General features: G+C 36.4%; 1 protein-coding gene across 1 annotated transcript; it reads right to left on the reverse strand.

The window, feature by feature from the left end:
• Positions 1-630: 630 nt before the first annotated feature.
• LOC149823308 (uncharacterized) lies at positions 631-23,448 on the reverse strand. Its single transcript, XM_090019917.1, has 3 exons — positions 23,398-23,448; positions 5,589-6,047; positions 631-1,928 (listed from the first exon to the last, which is right to left on the reverse strand). Exons 1-3 carry the CDS (start codon positions 23,446-23,448, stop codon positions 1,767-1,769), a joined length of 672 nt encoding a protein of 223 aa, XP_089876043.1. The 3' UTR covers positions 631-1,766.
• Positions 23,449-23,792: the final 344 nt, after the last annotated feature.

The following is a 23,792-nucleotide window of genomic DNA, read 5'->3' on the forward strand; positions in this document are numbered from 1 at the left end:
AATAGGTAATTTCAAAAAGTAAAAGTAACATAGGCCAAAGAGTGATTTCTTTAAAAGCATATATTAGTCACCCATGTGTAAATTGCTCCAAAATTTTTTGGTAGGTTTAGCTGGCCAGAGTCAGGGGTGCAAACGGTTCGGATTTTGTATCAAAAAATACATTTGGGAGTGGGATCTGAAACAGCCCAAATTTGCAAAAACCACATCCTGAATATGAACGGGGAGTGGGATCTGAATCGACTAGGTCTCTGATCCCAGAAATGGTTTCTTTATGTAATAAACAAGAAAAAGAAAAAACTAATAATATCTTAGATTTATTTTAATAAGTGTTGTATGATTGACATGTAATATTTTTTTGCCGATACAGAACAATTCACTTGAGTATCGGTATTGGTCGATGCAGCTGAATCGTTGGCCAAACGATTCAGGGCCGATACTGACAACATTGGCACGAACTACTCACATTCAGCATTTTATGCATTGTCAGCCACCTTCATGATTCATGTTCCCCACAGGGTGCAGGCCAAAAGGAAAACTGTGCTTACCAGAAAAACCATGAAATTCTCGCTCCCACCCTTCCTGTGCAGCATGAGAGGCGATGCAAAAGCAAAGATAGAACTCAGTAAAGGAGAGGAAAAAATGGGCATCTCTTCTATACTTGGATGAGGATTACATTACAGAATGCATGTTCGTTTTCTTTTTAGCAATTACAAGTACTTTTCTGTGCATCCTGATGAGTTACATTGTTAGCATTCACTACCAATCAAACTTTCTGCTCACACAAAAATAGCAAGTTGACAAACTTTGATAAAGCTCCCGCCAAGTTCACCATGCTCACCATTGAAACCCTCTGCAGAGCACACCATGTACCATTTGCAGAAATCTAGATGCATAATTTCTTGTTGTGCAGTTCTTAACAAAGAATCACATTGGGAAAAAATGTTTCTAAATGTGATAATCCTTGAAAAGAAACGGGTAGTGCTGCATGATCCTTCCAGCACAGGAGATTGTGCCAACTTGGTACTATCTGCAAGCGTAGGACGTCAAGGCAAACTGTGAATCCCAAAGAATTTGCAATGCCAAGATGAAAGCTGAGTTCCAACAGAAATTACTCGTCAAAAGGGTCTGATTCGTTCCCATGAAGATCAAAGGCAGCTGCCATCCACGCCCTCTTGGTTGATTCAGATAGCTCTTCATCACCAATAAATGGTGTCCATGAGCCATCTGGCCTGTCAAGAACCCATCTAACCTTTGCTGGTCTACTGAAAAAATTAAATTTTTTCTGCTTGGAGCTTAAGCCAGCCTATCCAAATTCAATTCTAATTGTGATAGATGACGTTAGTTCACAGGCCCACTATTCAACACAAACTAACCATTTTCTATTACATCGAATCTCGTAATGACCAGGTGGACAGAAACACATCATAGGGACAAACACCAATGAACTCCGGAAGGTGATACCCTTGAGGTCCCCCTGCACACTGGAAACTGCATCCAGCTTTGACCATGCAGCAAGGGACAGCGTGCCCTGTGGGTTTTGAACCATAGTCATCTCATGTCAGGTGACAAACCACAGTCGCCCTTAACAAGGACGGCGGAGCGGTCATGGGCCAAACAGAAAATTTGATCAACTATGTGAATCATATAAAGCAATATAAGCCACATTGACATTTTGCTTTTCTTAAACAATGTTTTGGCTATTTCCAATTAGATGGTCTAACTACCACTCTTAGTTGAAAAACCAACTGCATTGCAAGCAAGAAGCTTTAAGCAGTCACACTTACAGAAGGATCTTTGTTTGTCAAGGAAGCACCTGATTCATCTACCCCCACTTTAGGCTTGTATCTTCCCAGTTTTCCAGTTTGGAGAAAGCTAAACACCTCCTTTTTGGATCGAAAGTGCCGTTTTGACACTGGGTCATAGAAATACTGCAAAATAAAAAAAATATTTTATAAAATATAAAATATACCACAAGTAGTCAACTATTCTCAATGAAAGTGTCAATAAAAAGAAAAAAAGAATTGAAGAAAAACTCATAAGATCCACTAGTAAAACATATTCATTTATTCCTTAAATAAATAAACACATATCAGAAACGCAGCCAGCAAAAATCCATATTTTCTCATAATTCTCTTCCTTTTCTGTTATATTATTGCCGACCTGTTAGATCTGCTTGGATCTAACTATTAGTCAGCATGTTCCATCTCTCTTTATGATTTTATGTCGTTACAGTCTGCAGTCTTTTTATTTCCCTTTGGTTGAATCGTTATATCTGTTTGGATCTAATGTATATTCAGCAGCTATTTGCATAAAATCTCACCCAAAATCTCATTCAAATTCAGATCTGTCAGCCCTATTCTCAACCCTTAGCCCTATTTCACCCGTTTTTAGTTTCTGGATCATTCTTATTTAGATATGCATAAATCAGATCTATTTCATTAAATCACATGTAAATTTAACCCCAAATCTGCTCAGATCTAATAAAGGGGTTTTCTCAATGCCACAATCAATCATTTTTATTGACTTTCAAGATATATCAGTCTGGTTCTGTGTTGCAAACTCCCTGGTTTCAAAATTGTTTCCTTTATTAAATTTACCGTTAAAAATGAGTAACATTAGGCTGGTTTTAATATTAAGATTTATTTTAAGACAATATTAACATTGGTTTATCAACCTTTTATTTAGGAGAAGAAAGACAAGGAAGATCAAATATGCAATGATCTTCGGAAGCAGCTTGTGCTACAACCCCTAATACTCTTATTCAAGGTCCTCATGTGACCCATGTTCCAGACTATATTGAAAGTTCAATAGTTGTGGCCTGATGTCCTCTAACAATTCCAGCTGACATTTCCCAAAGTTACATCAAGTTGAAGGAGTGTTGTGCGATCGTAGAATGCCATTGCGGTTGAAGGGAAAGTTTTATAGGACGACTATTAGGCCCGCTTTACTATATAGTACGGAATGTTGGGCTGCCAAGAGACATCATATTCAAAAAATGAGTGTAGCTGAGATGCGTATGCTGAGATGGATGTGTGGAAATACAATAAAAGATAAGATTCGGAACGAGGAGATACGTAAGAAGGTAGGCGTTGCACCCATTGAAAATAAGATGAGAGAGAATCGTTTACGGTGGTTTGGACATATTCGATGAAGGCCTAATGATGCTTCAGTTAGAAGGATGGAGAAATGGGAAAATATATTAGTTAAAAGAGGTCGGAGTAGGCCTAGGAAGACATGGATGGAGGTGATAAGAAAGGATATGAATGCTTTGAACCTCACCGAGGACATGGCATTGGATAGAAATGAATGGAGGAGAAGGATTCATGTGGAAGACCCAGAATGATTTTACCCCAATTGTTTTGGGATGAAGGCGTAGTTGTTGTTGTTGTTTGTACATCAAGTTGAAGGATGATAATTATTTTACTTGAAAGGATGTTCTGCTTTCTTACATAAGACATTTAAGACAATAAGACATAGTGGTGATTCTGTGAAAGATCCCTTGCCAGTTATCCTACAAGAAGAAGTAACAGTGGATTGCACAAGGGAGAAGATTATGGTCCCTAAACCAGGTACAAGATCATGCGCTAATTGGTTAGTTAGATAAATTCAACTATTCCCAAAGAAATTATTTCTCAGGTGCTCGACCGTCCTACTGCATATGATTTGTAGTCTTTATTGGAACAGTCATATGCACAATGCATGTAAACAAACATTATTGGTCTCAAGAAAGGAGAATAAGTCTGTTTCAGGTTATTCTGGGATATTTTAAGAATATCTATGAGTAACTTGAAACTATAGAGTATCGAATAACCAATGAATAAAAATGAAAAAGTTTACTATGCTCTATGTATGTCATCGAGAACAAAATACCCAACATTCATACACAGGAGGAAGAGATTGTCACAATTATAAAAATGCTGGTTTGAGGAATTCTTCTCATTCCAAATGTGTGATAAATAAATAAATATGCATTCATGCATACATGCGTATGTGTAGAACAATTTTAATGAAAATTTTGGGAGCTTAGTTTGTCAATTATGTAGGCTAAGAGAATATCATGCTAGAAACTGCAATTATTGATATAAGTGAGCTTCTTCACAACAGTTTGGGATAAAATATGACGTTCAGAACATTCCTGACATAAAGAGGGACTATTCTACTGAACGGATAGAGAAGTTCCAACTCTTAGAAAAAATGACGATAACGACATCCTATGATCTCGATTGGACTGTTAAAATTAAAAAACAAGGCAATTCCGTCTTGCTTCCACGTCAACCATGTATACAAAATCAGTCTTTGGAATTAACCCCCAAAACATGGGATTTTTGAAAAAGAAAAAGAACAACTACCACAACTTTATACAGGGCAATATTTTTTTCTCAGATTATTTTTAAAATGATCAAGCAATCAGGTAATCAATTTTCAGTTAAAGTAACTTTTACAATTTATCTATTGAAAAGTTTTGACTTCAAGGAAAAAAGAAATCGGATAGCTATCAGTCATACAAGATAACAATGATGTCAAGAAAGCGAAGATGAACTTAACAGGGACCTTCATGCAAGTAACATCATAAGTTGGACTTCACAAAACTTGTTTTAGTCATAATCCATCTCTGTCAAGAGTCAACAGTTGCAAACGCTGGAAAAATCATGAAACACATGTTCATTTTAGAGTTTAATTTGGTCCCATTATGGTTCAGATGGATGCCTTCGGCTGATCATAGTGAGCACCTATTATAATTACATAGTTCTCACATACTTCGTGTTTCAGCGCTACATTGATTCAAAGTATAGTTTCTTTTGTAGAAAAACAAATTAGCTATCCAGGAAAGAATGTGTTGCAACAAGCTTATACGAAACAATAGTCTAGTAATGACCAAATCATTTGCATGATCCAACATCTATTTAGCCATTAGACCATGAAACAAGCGTAGATGAGCACTTTACTAAAGCAATCACTGGTTCCCCAACTCACATTTTATCCCGAATAAACAAATGATTGTTAACCAGACTTCATTTACTTATTGGACAAATCAAACATAAGCTATCATCACTATGGATTGTTGCATCTTGTGAAACTGAGATTCATTTACAATGTGCTTCCTAAGATACATTCATACCAGGTAAAAAACAACTTAATACTGCCACAATTATCACTTCTAAATCCGTTGCATTTTTTCCAACATCACCAGTGAACTCTTGCGATTAGCATACCCAGGCCCAAAGCTTTACACAACACTAGAGCTGAAAGCAACCAATTCTGCATCTTGAGATACACCACCTTTCCTCCAAAAAAAAAAGATACAGCACCTTAACTACAAGAGAAGAAAGGATCAAGAGAACGATTCCTCCTAGCCCGTTTGATTTATACAAATCTGAAAGGAATACCGTGTCCACAATACCAATTTTCATAGAAAAATATGGAAAGATCACATTTTACAGAGAATATGTTAAAGATTCGAATCGATCAGTGTACTTTGCGTGCCAAATTTCAGAATCAAAGCAACCCAGCAATAAATCAATCAATGAGAAATTTCCCTAATTTGAAATGATCAGCATTCCTACAACGATGCAGGGTCAGGGTTTTACCTTATCCCTAGCTCCCACCATCGCTCCGTTTGTCCTGACCTTGATCTCCGTCTGCCAGCCAGCCGGCAACCAGTCCGGCGTATTCACCGCCACCAGCTCGGCCCCGAGCCGCTCCGGCGGAGCCGCCTGGACCGGCACGGCCGGGAAAACCTCCAATCCTCCAGCTCTGGCACTGACGTTCGGGCACTCTCCTCCCTCGGCCGCTGCGAGAGCGGCCGCCGAGAGGCGATTTGGACAGCAGAAGCGGAGATCTCTCCCCGAATGTGCCCGCCATATCTCCTCGTCTGACCACGAACGGCGGATTTGGGGTTTTGAAGTCGTCGCCGCTCCGGACGGCGGAGAGGGGCGTTGGGTTGGACGGGAGAGGATGGAACCCGTCCCCGGCGGACATCTTTTTTGTGCTCCGGCGATCTCCGATTGTCTTCTGGCGACTAAGACGAGGGATTCGTTCGTTCGAGACTACGGGTTTTGGGTTTTGGGTTTTGGTTTTAGGTACACGAGAGAGAGAGAGAGAGAGAGAGAGAGGCTTAGAAGGATAATTTACAAATAAGCGTCTAACATATCATAAATTTACGCCAAACAGTCTCTCTCACTCTCTCTCTCTCTATATATATATATATATATATATATATATAAAGTAGGTGCCTCAACCTTTTTTTGCCTACTGAGTTTGGATAGAGTTTTCAAAGTTATTTTTTAAAAAATCTGATATCGACCTTGGATCATGTTTTTTTTTGAAGAAAAATTAATTTTTAAGCATTAATTATTTTTTAAAATTATAAACTATTCATTTTTTAATCTTATAAAAACCTAACTTGGTGTTGGAATAAGAACATCCAAAAGTAGATTCTCACGAAATCAAGCATGTAGATGTTATTGTATGATCAGATTTAAAAAATAAATAAAAACAATCTTTTCAAAGCTCCGTAGGAACTTGATAAGCACAAATAAGGGTTAGGTCTCTCTCTCTCTCTCTCTCTATATATATATATAAGATTAAAAACCTACCCACTAAAAAACATGCCACACCTACCCACCACACGTTTTATTAGATTTTGTGTGTTTTTCTAAAAATCATGACCGTGTAAATGTGATATATATGCTTGTTTTTATAGGAATTAGTTCATGGTGCATTTGATTCCGATGCATAGATAGGTTTGTATAAGTTTCAAAAGTCAACGGCATACAATTTTTATAAATTTTTAAGGCTCCAAATACAATTTTTTCTATCCAAAATTCATGATCCAACTGTCATTTCTAACAAATCAATCATGCTAAACACATTGTCCAGTCAATTTTTTTTTTAAAAATATCCAATTATTTTTTTCAGTGGGTAGGTTTGACATGGTTTTTAGTGGGTAGGAAAATGAAAACCTACCCACTAAAAAACATGCCAATCCTACCCACTAGAAAATTTTTTGATATTTTTTAAAAATTTTGAGTGCATGGATGTGTGTTTCTCCATGATTGATTTACTAGAGAACGATAGTTAGATCATGAATTTTGGATAGAAAAAATGGAATTTGGAGCTTTAAAATTTTATAAAAATTGTTTGAAACTTATAAAAAACCTATCCATGACCAAATGCTCCAATTCTTGTAAAAACAAGCACACAGATCATATATGTATGGTCAAAATTTTAGACAAACACCAAAAATCCAATAAAATATGTGGCGAGTAGGTTTGACATGTTTTTTTATTAGATATGTTTTATTGACATTTTCCCGTGTTATTGTAAGACTTTTTTTTTATGCAACGCAAACTTCTACCATCAGGGTGCACCAGTAAAACACACATTTCAAGTAGTGGTGCACCATCAAACACCCCTTAATTTAACCTCAAAAATGTTCATGCAACTTGTCCAAGGGATTTTGGTGTTAATGCTAGAATGTTGTCAATGTGGCTCCAACATCCACCAAATTTAGAATGAAAATGATCATATTATATAACAAAAATGACACATTTTTCAAAATGCTTCACAATTATTGAAATCCTTCTCATCTCCAAATTCACAATCTCAACTTCTTTAGAACCCTTTTACCTTTATCACGCGAAGACTACTTGAATTTAGTGTGATATATCAATACACATTCGAGTATTACAAATTCTCACTAAAAGATTGATTCACACATTTTTCTTCGTGGACCTCATGAAGATTTCTAAACTAAATTTGTGAACCTCCTATATACGTGTGTATGTGTGAATTTTGATATATATATATATATATATATATATATATATATGTGAATTTTCTCTTAAATATATGAATTTGGATTTTTTTATGTGAATTTCTTTCTAGATATGTAATTTTTTCTAAATATTTTAATTTTAAATTTTTTTTACAGGAATGCAAATCTCTTCATATATATATGTGAATTTCTTACTAAATATGTGGTTTTTTAAATATACAATTTTTCTCTTAAATATGTAAATTTTCTCATGAAGTTTACATAGCCAAACTTGAGAACATCTTATATATATATGTAATTTTTTTCCTATATATGTGAATTTCTTATTAAATATCTGAATTTTGAATTTTTATGTGAACACATATTTTCTCTGATATATATGATTTTTCTAATAAATATGTGATTTTCTTTTTAAATATGATTTTTTTTCTTAAATATGTGATTTTTCTCACAAATATCACATAACTAAACTTGCAAACCTCCTACATATATGTAAATTTCTTCTTATATATGAAAATTTGCTCCAAAATATCTGAATTTCAAATATCTTATGTGAATTTTTTACTAAATATTTTCTACTTAAATTCTCATATTTAGAAAAAAATCATATATTTAATAGGACATTCGCATATATATATATATATGAGGAAATTGATATAAAAAATTTGAAATTCACATATTTAGGATAAAATTTGCATATACATAAGAGGTTTAAAAGTTTGATTACGTGAACTTTGTGAGAAAAATCACATATTTAAGAGAAAGTTCACATATTTAATAAAAGATTCACATATATAGAAGAAAATTCGCATTCACATAAAAAAATTAAAATTCACGTATATAAGAGAAAATTCAAAATTCACATATTTAGGAAGAAATTTATATATGTATATATATATATATATAAGAAATTTGTGTGTATTGATATATCACGCAAACTTCAAAAAGTTTACACATGCGATGGGTAAAAAGGTTCTAAAGAAATTTTGAATCTATGAATTTAGATATGGGGCAGATTTTCTAAAACCGTAAAGCATTTAAAAAAAAATGTATCATTTTTGTCGTATAACTAAAGGCTCTGTTTAGGATTAAGATTTTGGCACTTTTAGATTAGTTGGATGGGAGTACCCACTAATTTCCGCCAGCTATTTAACAAATGTATTGTCAAATGCTCTTCCAATGCATTTAAAGTGGTGGATCTCATTTACTGCTCTCCAATGCATTTAAAGTGGTAGAGGAAGGACTGTTGGAGTCTGCTAGTGGGTCAGGTTTGACCCGGACCCAAACAGTACCAAACCCTATAGGGTTAGGGTTTGGGGATAAATAAGAAGGTTCAATCAGAATCCGGGCTGGACCCGAACAGGTCTGATTAGTATATGGATTCTGGCAAGGTTTGTGAAATTTCATACACAACCCAGGCCCGACCCGGTTTCGACTAAAGATCAACAATTTTACAATGTAAAAAGGATTAAAAAATATTATTTTACTGGGTATGGTCTGGGTTTGGTTCATCTAGCCATTATCGGATCTGGGTATGGTTTCTTCAACTGTGAGTCCGACCAGACCTATGTCTGAACCCGGACCCATCATCTCAAATCAGGTCCTAGTCTGGTTCCACCTGGATCTGTAACAAGCCTGACCTGTTGGCACCTCTAGGTACCACTAACCAGGCTAATTTCAGCCACTTGACAGTATCAAGTGAGTCTGCACTTTTGAGTCCATCTAACAAGCTCCCACATTGCTTGCACCAAAAACCCATCAGATAAATCATACCAATGACTCTAGAAACTGAACTAGTAGATTATTTTCAGGTTCTTCAGACACTGCCTGGCAGCCAAGTCCTTCCCTTATGAGGAAGATGGAGAGACTCCGGCTGGATGATACAAAGTCCACGTTGAAGTAACCCAAAATTTATGAAAAAATCAGAAAATTTTGAGAAAATATCAAACTGAATAGTTTTGTGATTGCAGATAAATACAGGAATTACCGCAGTAAAAATATATAAAGAAATAGCTGACAAGATAATAAATGTGTAATCTTCTTTCTTCTTTCTACAAGACAAAAGAAGGTAAATAATTCATTTACATATGCAGTAAATACTACATATTGAACACAAAGCTAATGTATATGGAAGAATTACAAGCTTACTCTGCAAGAACTCTGAATCATTCTCTTGGAGCGTATCATCTTTTATTTAAATTATGAATTACAATAGTAACACTGCTTTAAAAAATATTTTAATCGCCTATTTCTCAGACGAATATGTATGTGATGCAAACACACCGTCTCACACCCCGACACTAAATGAGTGAGAATCACCCTTACATAGGGATGGCCATTGAGACCCATTAGATCGTTTCCAGTTTAGGCCCAAGCAACCGAGTTGGCCCAAGTCTTTTCCTTACAGTTTACAAAGGAAAATAAATCTTCAAAAACTCATGCAATGCAGGCAAGTCTTGTGAAGGCTCATGTGAGTATTGCCTGAATCACACTGAGAAAAGAATTGGCAAAAGCAAGCTAAATCCATGCCTACTCTACATTTCTCAATGGACTGAGTGCATCTACCACAGACTCATGCTGCAAGACAAGTCATAACAACCCCAAATTACAAGTCAGAGCCATGTTTAAAGTTTGGAAAAAGAAAACTGCTCCAAACAATTCAAAATCAGTTCTCGCGCTTGTTTATTAAGAACACTGAGCATCATCAAACAACAAGCATAAATAAGCACCAAGAAAGAGTTCCAAAACAAGGAAATACCATTTCAACATCAGAGCAAATCACAATGCCTCACCCCACCCCAAAATATACACAGGAGATTTCAACAGAGTACTATCATTGAAAGATTGCAACAGGGAAGCTGGCACCCTCAGAGCTGCTGTTGGATTTAGATCATTCTTGCAACAATGTAACTTGGACGAGCTTCATCTGTCTGGAGAGAATTTTTCTTGGACTAATAAAAGGCATACTTGGTAAAAGGTGATGCAAATACGTGGAGTTAATTGGGTATGTGAAAAGTTGAAAGTCGAAAGAGTTAAATGAGCTGCATTGATAGTGAATAGTGGGTGGTGAGATGAAAGGGTTTTTGTGAGTTGAAAAGTCGTGTTAGTGGGTTAAAATGTGTAACCTATGTAATAAAATATTAGTGGTGTTAGTGGGATGAGTAACTCCTTTCACTACAAGAAAAATGATAAGTAGCGACGGACGCTATCCGTCGTCAATTCCGTCGCTAACGTGTTTAGCGACGGATAACGTCTGTCGCATAATTATAGTCGCTAAATCCCGACGGACTTTATATGTCGTCAGGTCGTCGCTAATTAGTGACGGATTTGCGATGGCTTATTTTCGTCGCAAATCCATCGCTAAGTAGCGACAGACTTGCGACAGAGTATATCCAGATAAATTCCGTCGCTAACTTTTCATCTGAAAGTTAGCGATGGAGTTGCGACAGAATACAATCCATCACAAAACATATCATCATTGAAAATTAGTGATGGATATTATCCGTCGCAAAAATTTAAAAAAAAAATAAAAAAAAGAGCCCTGAGGCGTGCGCCTCATACCCCTTGAGGCACGCCTCAAGCCGAGGCGTGCGCCTCATGCGCCGCAGCTGCATGATCGTTGAACTTGTTTGATATTCATCAATGTTCTTTTTGAGTCATTCCATATGCAGATATAGATGTGGCTTTACAGCTGAAAACGTATTTGGTCAAACCAAGAGTATTTACTGAAAAGTTCCAGTACTAAAGCTTTTTCCTTTCCGCAGGATTTGAATCAAGTGCAAATTTTTGGAGATAAAAAGTCCAGTACATGGAACCACTCACAGATTCAACAAGATAACCAAAAGGTTATATGCATGAGAACCAAATCTGGAGAACTCTAACAATATAACAACAAACAGACAAGAAAAGAATGAGAAACATATAGCTGCAAGTTACAAAACCATTTAAGGTGAACAAAAGAGGAACTACGAACATAACTTTTTGAAGCACATAAAGTACAAAAATAGAAAAATATTAACCAGTGATAGTGAATAATGCTACTCCATGATGATAAGACAACATACCGAGAATCATGACCGTACTTGAAACCAAGACCCAAAAAAAATAAAAAATAAAATGTAACATTATTAAAAAATAAGATATTAATAGAAAAATGGAACAATGAACTATCAACTAACTTTATATTGAACAAACTATTGTTTATCATATGCAAGTAGAAAAATACTGTATCGTTGACAGCTCCAACTCAAATGTGAAACCAAAAACATCATAGACATACTTTATAAAATCCAAGACAGACCCGACTTCATCTTTTCATCTTTTATATGAAAAAGATCAATACATGACAACACATAATAAAAACATTAGCAAAGAGTCCAGAGAATATCTCATTTGGGATTAAAGAATGAATGCCACTACTATCATTTTGCAGAGGTGAAACAGTAACATCGCTCAAAATATAAAAGTACTATAAGCTCATGATTAAACAAATATTAAGGGATTTTTCCATGGCATGTTAACAAAATATTCTAATAGTATACATGATACTGACAATTATTTCTGAACATTTTGTGACAAAATCTAGTAACAACCAATATATGGGTAAACCACTGCCTCTCAGGCCTCCCCGACTGATTCTACCATGGAGTCTAACGCAATTAGTTCCACAAGAAGAAAGGCCACACTTAGCTTTCTCATCCTAGAAGACTTGTGTATGAGATGAAGCATGAAACCTGTGTTAGAAAAGTTTTAAAATTAAAATCCTGGTGATTTTGTTTACTACAAAAAGTACCTTGAAAAAGTTTAGTCTCATATCTAAGAGAGAAAAGTTTTTCAAGAGGTTTAAATAGAGAGTTTGTTATCTATTCTTTACTTTGGTAAGCCTTGAGTCTTTAGGTGGTTTGCAGACGTTGCTGCGCATCGTGCAGCAAAAGACGTGTCATTCGCGTGCACGCGGGCGTGTGTGTGTATGCGCAAGGGCGCTTGAGGCGCAATGTGGCGTTTTGATGGCACACTTTGCACTTCGCACGCTCGCAGCGGTGCGAGGTGCATATAAGGCACAAATGTCCATTTTGACTTTTCGGTTTTAAGATATCTGGCCGTTTGAAAGGTTTTAATAGCATTTATATTGAGTTTATGGCGCTTTGTGGCTGTTGGACGGTTTTGAAGGTCTTTGATTGACAGTCAAAGGTGGGTGACCGTTCAAAGACCTTTTCGTCCTATTTTCAAACCGTCAGGATTATGGCCATTAATCTCATTTATCTCAAAACGTTTTGGCCTTGATAGTCTATAAATTTCTTCCTTTTTCATCTTTTGGATTATCAGAATTTCTGACTCTCCAGTTTTCTCCTTTCTTTCTTCCCGGTTTGGCTTGCAGAGTTCATGTGTGGGAGAGGTCATTTGTTCTTGCAAAGCAGTGACTCTCTTGAGTTTCAAGCCTAGTTGTATCCTGGGAACTCAGTCATAACAAAAACCCCTTTTTGCATCTTCGGAATTCCTGAAGTAGGGCGATTGAAGTTCTAAAGATAGTGATCTTAAGTACGTGCCTCTAGGCTTGAGATCTCTTTTCTGAAATCCATTTTATCACAAGGTTGGAATAACAATTTTAGAACTTCAATATGGCCTCTGGTTCAACATCCAACTTCATCAATCTGCTTAGCCGTGACCTTGAAAAACTAGATCGATTTGATGGGTCAAACTTCAAGCGGTGGCAATCAAATGTCTCTTTCTTGTTGTCTGAGCTGCATATCGACTATGTCCTCAAAAAGGCATGTCCCACTGTTGCTGCTGGAGAAGTTGAGACAAAAGAACAGAAGAAAGAGCGAGAGAAGTGACATACTGACAACTATCGATGCAAATGGCATATCCTAAACACTTTAGTTGATTCTCTCTTTGACTTATATTCTCCATTGGAGTCGGCTAGAGAGTTGTGGAGTGCTCTCGAGATCAAGTATAATGCATAAGATGATGGTAACAAAAGGTTTATCATAGATCAGTATGTTAATTTTTGTATTGTTGATGATAAACCTATACTTGCTCAAATTCATGAAATGCAAATACTGACCTATAAGATCAAAGGAGAAGGTATGTATCTTGATGATGACTTCCAAGTTGTTGTCATCATTGGGAAACTACCGGATTTTTGGAAAGAATATAGGAATCACCTAAAACATAAAAATGAGAAAAACACTTTAGATGGTCTTCTTAAGGACATCCGAATTAATGAGGAGACTCATCTTTGTGACAAAAAGAATTCGAGTCCTAAAGAGGGTTATCCTAAAGTGAATTTTGTTAGTGACAAGGGTGGCAAAATCATGAAAACCCAAAAAATCAAAAAGAATTTCGTGAAAGGGAAAAAGTCAACTGATAAAAAAAAAATTAGTTGCTATGTTTATGGCAAATTTGGCCATTTTGCTAGAGAATGCAGAGAAATGAAGAGGATTGATCCTAAGCCAAATGAGTCAGAGGAGAGACTTGTTGTAATCTCTGAAATCTTCATGATGGTTGCAAATAAGGACTGATACCTAGATACTGGAAGCACTGTTCATGTGACTAACGACAGGAACTTGTTCAAGTCGTATGAAGTAGTGGGGGAGGGATGTAATCTCTTTATGGGAAACTCTTCCTCAACTAAAGTGCTGGGAAAAGGGAATGTGAAAATTAAGTTCACCTCTGGGAAAATCCTAACACTTGAGAATGTCCACTATGCTCCAGAAGTTTAAAAAAAATTAATCTCTGCAGATCTACTATCACAAAATGGTTTTAAGATTGCTATTGAGTCTGAGATTGTAATTGTGACCAAAGGAAAAATCTTTGTAGGAAAAGGGTTTGCCACTGGTAGTATGTTCAAGATGAGCATAAATGAAGCTACTACTTCTGTTTATATGGTTGACTCTTATTTTCTTTGGCATTCACGATTATGACATATAAATTCTCGTTGCATTCATAATATGAATAACTTTGGTCTTCTTTCTTGTCATGTTAAAATAAAATATAATCATAAGTGTGAGACATGCATTCAAACAAAGCTAACTAGACTCCCATTTCCTAGTGTAGAAAAGAATTATAAATTACTTGAATTAGTGCATTCTGATGCGTGTACGATGGATAATATTTTGAGTCGTAGTGGCAATAGGTATTTTATTACCTTTATAGATGATTACTCGAAATTCTGTTATATTTATTTGATGAAACATAAATCTGAAGCATTTTTCAAATTTCTTATTTATCTTGCTGAAGTACAAAATAGGTTTAAAACAACGATTGTATATTTAAGAACAGATAGAGAAGGTGAATACTTAGGAGGATAATTTGATAAATTCTTTGGAGATAATGATATTATCCATCAAACTTCAGCGCCTAGAACTCCTGAACAAAATGCAGTAGCAGAAAGGAAAAATAGAACACTTATAGAAATGATGAATGCTATGCTTCTTAATACGGGTTTGCATTCCAACTTGTGGGGCGAGGCTATACTTACTGCTTGCTATATTCTTAATTGAGTTCCTTATTCTAAATCTGAAAAATCACCCTATGAATTGTGCTTTGGTAAGAAACCTTAGTTGTTTTCGTGTTTGGGGTTGTTTAACATATGTTAAAATTTCAGAAAATAAAAGAAAGAAGGTTGGACCCAAAGCATTTAAATGTGCATTTGTTGGATATGTTGTACATAGTAAAGCATATGGATTTCTAGACATTTGTTGGATATGTTGTGCATTTTCTTATATGAGTTGAGTATTTTTTGTTCAAAAGTCAGAGGTGTTTGAAAATTTTTAAGAATTTAAAGCCTTTGTTGAAAAAGAAAGTAGGCATATTATAAAAACTCTCAGTACTAATAGAGGAGGAGAGTTTTTATCTGATGAGTTTGTAACATTTTACAAGCAAAATGGTATTCACATGCAATTGACTGTAAGAAAAAAATCAAAACAAAGTGTTGTTGCTGAGCAAAAAAATTGAACAATTGTTAAAATAGCCCAAGGTATGCTAAGTGAGAAGCAGCTCTAAAATGATTCTTGGGTTGAAGCAATGGTGATGTCATATTATCTTCTAAATAGATCGCTAACTAAGACAATGCACAACAAGACCCTGTATGGAGCTTGGTGGAAACAAAAACTTGATGTATGCTTTCAGTTTGGTTGCATATGCTTTAATTCATTTTGATGATTGTGCCAAAATAGATAAGATAAGTGAAAATGCATATTTATTGGATACAATGATAAAAACAAAGGGTTATTGATTGTTTAATCCTACTTTTAAAAAGTTAGTTATTAGAAGAGATGTTTTTTATAAAAATATTTATTGAGAATAGAAAGGAGAATCAATTCAACATTTAACATTATTGGAGGATGAACTTAAGTCAATCTTCATCTCCTTTTTTTTCAACTCGAAACACATCAACTAGTTATTTAAATGACCCTCACTGCAGTACTCCTCTATAGAAGGTATGATCCTTATATGAAATTTATAAATCATGAAATTTTGCTCTTATGGATGCAGAGCCTACATGTTATTAAGAGGCACGTGAAAAAGAATTATGGAAAAAATCTATGAGAGAAGAGATTGCAACCATTGACAAAATAACAACTAGGAGCTTGTAGACTTGCCACCTAAAAAATTGCAATAGTTGTAAAGTGGGTCTATTAGGTGAAACATAACTCTGATGGAAATACAAAGCAAGGTTAGTTGTAAATGGGTATGCACAAAAACCTGGTATAGATTTGTTTCAGACTTTCTCTTCTATTACTCAAATTGAATCCATTAGACTTGTATTGGCATAATAGTTTAGATGAAATGACAAGTTTTTCAATTTGATTTCAAGTCAACCTTTTTAAATGGGTTTTTAGAAGAAGATCTATATGTCGAGCAACCATAGAGATTTATTACTGATGGAAAAGAGGAGAAAATTTACAAGTTAAAGAAAGCTCTTTATGGTCTTAAGCATGTCCTAAGAGTGTGGTATGAGACGCTTGACTCATATTTTCAACAAAATGATTCTCATCAAAGTAAAAATGAGCTTACATTATATGTGAAAGTGGAAGGTAATAATCTTCTCATTGTTTGTGCTTATGTGGATAATATTATATACACTAGTTTTTCTATTCTTCTTGTTAAAAAATTAAAAAACAATATGATGCAAAACTTTGATATGACTTATTTGGGGTTTTTGCATTAGTTCCTTGGACTTTAAATTCATCAAATAGTTGATGAAATTTTTTATCGCTCAAGAGAAATATGCACTTGATCTTAAAATGCATAATATGCCAAATTGCAAGAAAAATTCCACTTCAATGAACATGAATGATAAGTTGTCATCAAGTGATGAAACAACACATATAGATCCAAGATTCTTCAAAGGCATTATTGGTGAGTTAATATAAAACCCAACTTGGCTGGCCAAATAGGCTTGAGCCACCCGGTTCAACTAGGTTGGGAGGGGGGGAAGTCTCTCCATCTCCCCCACGTATTTGGTGAAGGGAGGTGGGGAGGCCCCCAATTTAATGTAATTAAAGAGGGAGCCTATTCCTCTCCCCTCATGAATGCAGTGGTGGGGAGGTAGAGAGAACTTCATCAATGGAATGGCGGGGGGCAGTTACGAGTGGGCTATAAGAGGCTTGTAAGCATCTCACCCCTCTGGTTCTCAATGAGAAAGAGAGAGGGAGAGTATGAAGAGAGAGAGAGAGAGAGAGAGAGAGAGAGCACGGGGGTGAAGCCTTCGCCATTTGGCTAAAGAAGGTAAAACCCTCCCGAGTTTGTTTTTCATTTATGTTTAGAAAATACGAGGTTTTTCAACCATGGTGGTTGTCAGCATTATCTGAGAGAGGCAAGGAAGGGAGATGCTCTGCCCTAACCATCGGCAACCGGGTGGTTGTTGGCAGCATATCGCCAAGGGAGAAGGAAGAGAGACCGACTCAGTCTGGGTCCACCCCGATCGAGTCTAGTTGAAACATGGGGTGAGATAGAGAGCATTTGCTTTTTATCTTAGCCATAAATGAGACTGACTCAATTTGGACACACCCAAACTAAGTTGGGAAAGAAAAAGGAACAAGACATAAAGCTTTTTGCTCTTTGTTGCTCTCTGTCTTGACTTATAAATAAATCCACTCGATTTGCGATTGCCCAAACCGAGTTAGGAGAAAATAGAGGGCAACACAGAGAGCTTCTCAGCATATTAACCGACTGACTTAGTCTAGGTTCACCCAAACTAAATCTGATCACAAGTAAGGGGCAAAGATCTCTGTCTTAGCCTACAGAACTGGCTGACTCATTCTGGGCGAAACCCAGACCGAGTCTGGTCGAGTAAGAAGGGTGACACAAAGAGTTGAAATCTTTGTCTTGGTTTACAGAGTAGGCCGACTCAATTTGAGAGAAATCCAGACCGAGTTTGGTCAAGTGAGAGGGGTGAGCTCTTTGTCTCAGCTAGAATAACAAACCCACTGGGTCTGGGTGAAACCTAGATGAAGTCTGGTCAAATAGGGAGGCAAGACAGTGAGTTGAGCTCTCTGTTTCAGTATGCATAACAAACCAACTCAGTTTGGCAAAAATCCAGACCGAGTCTGGTCATGAACATAAGAGAGACAAAGAGATCTCTCTCTGTCTCTGTCTGTGAAGACCTGGGACTGACTCAGTCCTAGTTTGATCCGACTTGAGTCAGCAAGACCACTTGGTCTAGGTACATATATGTATATTGGAAAAACTGAGACAATGATTGTATCAATTTTTTTATTATGAAACAGATCAGGTTTGGATTCAGTATAGACCAAAACCAGAATATATCAGGTGTGGTTTTAGTTTAAACAAAACCCAAAATTAAGTGGGTCCAGATCAGTTGTGTTGGATATGAGTTCAGTATATGAAATAAAGACTGGATCTCTATCCAATTTGGGATCCAATCTATAAGAGAATCAGGGACTGAACCCGAATAGGTTCAGTTTAGGCTAGACTCAAACCAGGCTAGGTTTGGGTTGGGTTGGGTTGAGTTTTATGTAAGGTTAGGACTGAACTCAACACATGATGGGTTTGGTTCAATGAGAGATTAGGTTCAATGAATCCAGAAGTACGTGAATGGTAAAAAGAAAAATATGTGTGTGTGAGAATGTGGGGTTAGGATTTAAACCTCCAACCTCTTATAAGAAGGGAACTATCTCTAACTAGTAAGCCATCCTGGCTTAGTTGGTTAGGGGTAATAAACAAATTGTACATATATTTGTTTTGGGTATAAGTATCAGATGTGAATTCGGGTCAAAACTGATTCATAATTGAAAAATAGAACTAGAGGGTCAATTGGGTCTCTTGCAATTCTTTATATCCAGATCCAAACTTGTATGAGAAGTGAAATGACCATTTTGCCATTGTTCTACCTACTTCAGTAAGATAGGAATAACTTTACACCCTAAACTCAAAATTGGATAAAGTTTGGTGTGTTGGAATCGGGACGTAGAGAATTTGTGTCTGTTTTTTTTTTATGACCAAACACACAACACAAAAAATGAGACTCAACAAACCATTCTTGGGAGAGGTAGTTTGGTAATTTTATAAAAAAACAAGAAAAGTTTGCTTAACATTTAAGTGAGTCCTTATGTACTGAACAAATCCTAATATTGCTATGAGAGACTCATTGTAATGCCCCAAAAATTTTAACCCAAATTTAAGAGGATTTTTTTTTTCTTTTATAACAGCGTAAACAAGAAATAATATAGGATTAAGCATTTCGAGACATTACGGTGGAGAGAAAACCAACATATTTTTTTCCTTCCATTTATCAAGGAATAATGACATCAGAGTTTTAAAAACATAAAATGAACTCAACCATCCCTGGAACAATAAATCCAAAAATCTTAATCCGATGCCTCATCCCGCAGTCGCTCATAAACCCTAGTCTTTACCTGAAAAATAGTAAATTAATTGGAATTAGACTACCACGTCTAAGTAGGAAAACTGTGACTCTTAATGCAGGTACATCATGAGTCTAGTATGTGATGTGGGTGTCAAGTGTAAATCTTTAGTATATACAATAGCACGTAAAGCAACAACAATAATCAACAGTCATATACATGAGCAGGTAAACAATTATGTAATAACAATAACTGAGCAGGTAAGGCATAGTATGCAACATGAATAAGCAAGTGAGGTAGGCAATGCAACAGCAATAACAATAACATGCATAACTTTCATGTAATAGTTCAATCACCTCGTATTGACCCATTTCAGGATTTCAGATCATTACAATATAAAACATGCTGAAAAATATGCAAATGTCTCTTTAATGACTCCATCACAGTGATACCTAACTGTTCTAATTGATGTTTATCTTTTCTTATCCCGCGGGTACACACGGGCCGAGGCAACCATCACAGAAGAGAACGTTCGGGGGTATATTATTCAAAGTTGTTTTATTAACCCGAACATTCTAACTGAGACTGAAATCCCAAGGGAGCGGTCAGTGACCGAGAGAACCTCCCAAAGGCCAAAACCAAAATAGGATGCATCCCTAACTTCTGCAGAAGAACAAAGATCTACCACCTAGGACATATTGGTAGTCCGGGTCCCCCCAACTCCGAGGACTGGGGACCATCGAGTCACTTTAGCTCGAAACAGTAAAACACATGTCCCCGGAGTTTTGTACCACTTACCCTCTCCAAGGTAAGCCCGAATCTGAGTGGGTTAATCTTTTCATTTAATTATGTTTCCGAAGTATGGGGTTTTTCCCCAACTTCCTTCTACTATCATAGCAGTAGAATTCCCAACCTTAGTCATTTTACCAAGGTGTATAAACCAGTCCCAATCCTTTGTCATATTGATTGCATAACCCACCCAAAGTGCTCTGGTGCCTTTAAACCAGTCAAGCACGAATGCCCCGGTGCCTTTAAACCAGTCGGACAACAATATTATATTTTCATTTTCATGTGGATTCACATCATAACTTTGATGGTCTATGCATGACCCTCAATACACTGGCTTGACATTCATATGCCCACCACAAACCGACCCATAGGTTCGGTTACCAGATCATCATTCCTCATCATTATTATTTATTTATTTATTCTTCAATTGCAAATTGTCACAACGTACCATTAGGTTTTGACTTGTGACATCCCAACACAGGGTGGCATGTATTAAAAACTCTGCCAACAAGCAAAAACATTGTCGGTGTCCTTTATTGAGCATGCAGGGTAATCTTAGAAATTTGGTAATACAACTATATACATTTTTCCAAACACCTTCTCATTTGAACATTCCACAAGATATACAGCTTAGTTGGCATTTGATACTTTCAGCAAATATGTAGTGTTAGGCAATAGTATTTCAGAAAAATATACAGTTTAACAAGCATATGAACATTGGAAAATAAACATCTTCATGGTTATTTGAACCTTCTAGATGATATACACTTAATGGCATTTTGCTTATTTTAAGAAATATGCAATTTAACATGCTAAATTATGCAGCTTAGTATATAAAATTGAATATCATTTTACCATGCCACTCAATAAGCATTTGAGCATTAGTTTAATATACAGTTTCACGTAACAGTGAATAACAACCTAATATGCAGTTAAGTTTGCATTGAATATTAACTGGATATGCAACTTTGTACGAAATTTAACATACACTTACTATGCCGTTACATAGGCATTGAGCATCTAACTAATATGCAGCTTCATATGGACCCGAGCATCCACCTATAAGCATCTAAATAGGAATTTGCATATCAACTGAATATGCATGTAAATGTTAACTTAAATTTCAACTTATCATGAATCCAACTAGATTCTATGTATAATCCACCTATAAGCATCTAAATAGGAATTTGCATATCCACTGAATAGGCATGTAAATGTTAACTTAAATTTCAACTTAACATGAATCCAACTAGATTCTATGTATACTTGCTTCCAAGATTTCTCCCACAACAGATTACCAGGTATGTATATTCAGAAATAGCAATTGTTTCAATCCGTTTCCAAACAATTTTAACGATCCCATAAAATAAGCATGTTGATTCCTAATCCTATCACATGATGTTGTGAACCTAAATATTTCATTTAACAGAGATCACCGATATCACATACAGGGCTAGTCAATCTAAATTTTTCAGAATCCTATGATGAAACAACAACATAGATTAACATTGATCCTCCTTTGAGATCCAATAATAGTTTAGCTAGTATGACCATTTTACAGGAACCAACAATTAAGATAAGTCTACATTTTCAGAGCCACACTTAGCACACATATATCAAAGAACTTATTGTGGTTTAATTACACAAAAAAAAGGCAACAACATTCTGAGCTATAATGACATTTAAGTAGAAATATTGCACCACTATGGTTCATCTGAATTGCAGCAAATTATACATCGAACTAATTAGCAACGAATAACCACAATATGTCCCACTGGTAATCATTCCAAAGTAAATTCCCTTTTATTAGCAGAATTCAGTATGCAGAGGTATATATAAATATATAAATATATATATCTATATTTGAATATCGCAGACAAGCTATGCAAATGACTAATCCCTTCTTCTTCTTCTTCTTTTTCACAGCATAAAGTATAATATAATAACCAATGATTTTTCTGTCAGGAGCAATCTGTATAAGTTACTATGTATAGAACAATGCCAGTTCAACCCCTAATATTAATAGCAACACTCTCCCCTACCCTATTAGAACTGAGACAATACCATGACCGAATTTCCCTGTTAAGCATACATATTAGTAAATGGTAGAGCTAACCTGCATCCAAAGCTAGAGCATGTAAAGGTTGAATCTACAAGGCATATAGTGATACAAACTGGTCATGCTCACAGGTAACAACATTTAAACAGAAAAATGATATCAAACGTACAATGCAATTATACCCAATCAAATTCAAAGGACTGGGGTTTCAACACAGATTACCACATACCAAAACACATGATTAATCTAAACCTAGCAATGATTTAATACATGGTGACATCTATCATACTATTGATTTACACATAAAATCTCAACATGGAAGGCATTAGCCCGATTGAACCCCTCTTTCTGATATCCGAAATCCCCAACTCAATCAATTTGGGATTTTCAGCACCATAAACCTGAAATCCTCTTTTTCCTGTTAGGGATTTTGGCCACCCACACAGCATGCTCGAACTATGATATACCAAACAAGGAACACACAGCAAATCCTACCTGTTCCAGCGTTTCTCCTCGAAGATGCCATGGATGGAGGTGTTGCCGACCACCCCTACATGACCGAACACCGTCAATACCCAAAAGAAAAATTTCAGAAATCCTACAGCAGGAATAGAAAACACCCTTTTTTTTTTCTTCTTTAACAGACTTACAAAACCCCCAAATCAACGATTTGGGGTTTCGGTTTGGGGCTCACCGTGAAATCCCGAACAACAACTCGATTTCCCCAGAACTAAATCCATGCCAGACACTCTATCTCTTTACTATTGAAACTCCAAAATCCCCAAATCGGAGATTCTGGAATTTCGGTAGCTTAAACCCTAAATCCCCAAAATTTCTTGTCAGATTTGGGATTCACTGCACTCGTAAATCTATTCACTGCCCCCGCTCCCCATACTCGACCCACATAATACCCAAAAGAAGAAGAAAACAGGAAAACCTACTTGTTCCGACGACGAGGAGGTGGTTGTCGCAGTCAGGGAGATCGCCGGCATCGGTTGCTTCTGCTGGCGAGTTCGGGTCGAGAGGGACAGTGAGACAGTGAGTGCGGGAGGAGAAAGAAGAGGCGAGTGGGAGGAAGAGAGGTGTGGGAGGTAGAGAGGAGCGAGAGAGAGATGGAAGAGAGGTGTGGGAGGGGAGTAATTAAGGAGGATGGCCCGAAACGGAAGGAAGCAGTTATCTTCCTCCCTTCGCTTGGCGGCTACGCACCCAGAATCTTTTACTTAACGTGTTTAGGGTTCAAAATGAACCCTAACACGATTTAGCATTTTTTTTTGTTTTTGTTTTTCACTTAGCTCTTTACACAGGCATGGCCCCGGGTCCGAGTCCGCGACCCTGG

Source organism: Nuphar pumila, chromosome 10, assembly GCF_984573655.1.
Source record: "Nuphar pumila chromosome 10, dmNupPumi1.hap1.1, whole genome shotgun sequence".
Lineage (NCBI taxonomy): Eukaryota > Viridiplantae > Streptophyta > Magnoliopsida > Nymphaeales > Nymphaeaceae > Nuphar > Nuphar pumila.

Coding starts and splice junctions, on each gene's coding strand:
- LOC149823308 (XM_090019917.1), bottom strand. CDS start 23,448: ATGCCGGCGATCTCCCTGACTGCGACAACCACCTCCTCGTCGTCGGAA. Junction 6,048..23,397: donor CCTCCTCGTCGTCGGAACAA/GTAGGTTTTCCT, acceptor CAAAACCCGTAG/TCTCGAACGAACGAATCCCT. Junction 1,929..5,588: donor TGGTGGGAGCTAGGGATAAG/GTAAAACCCTGA, acceptor TTTATTTTGCAG/TATTTCTATGACCCAGTGTC.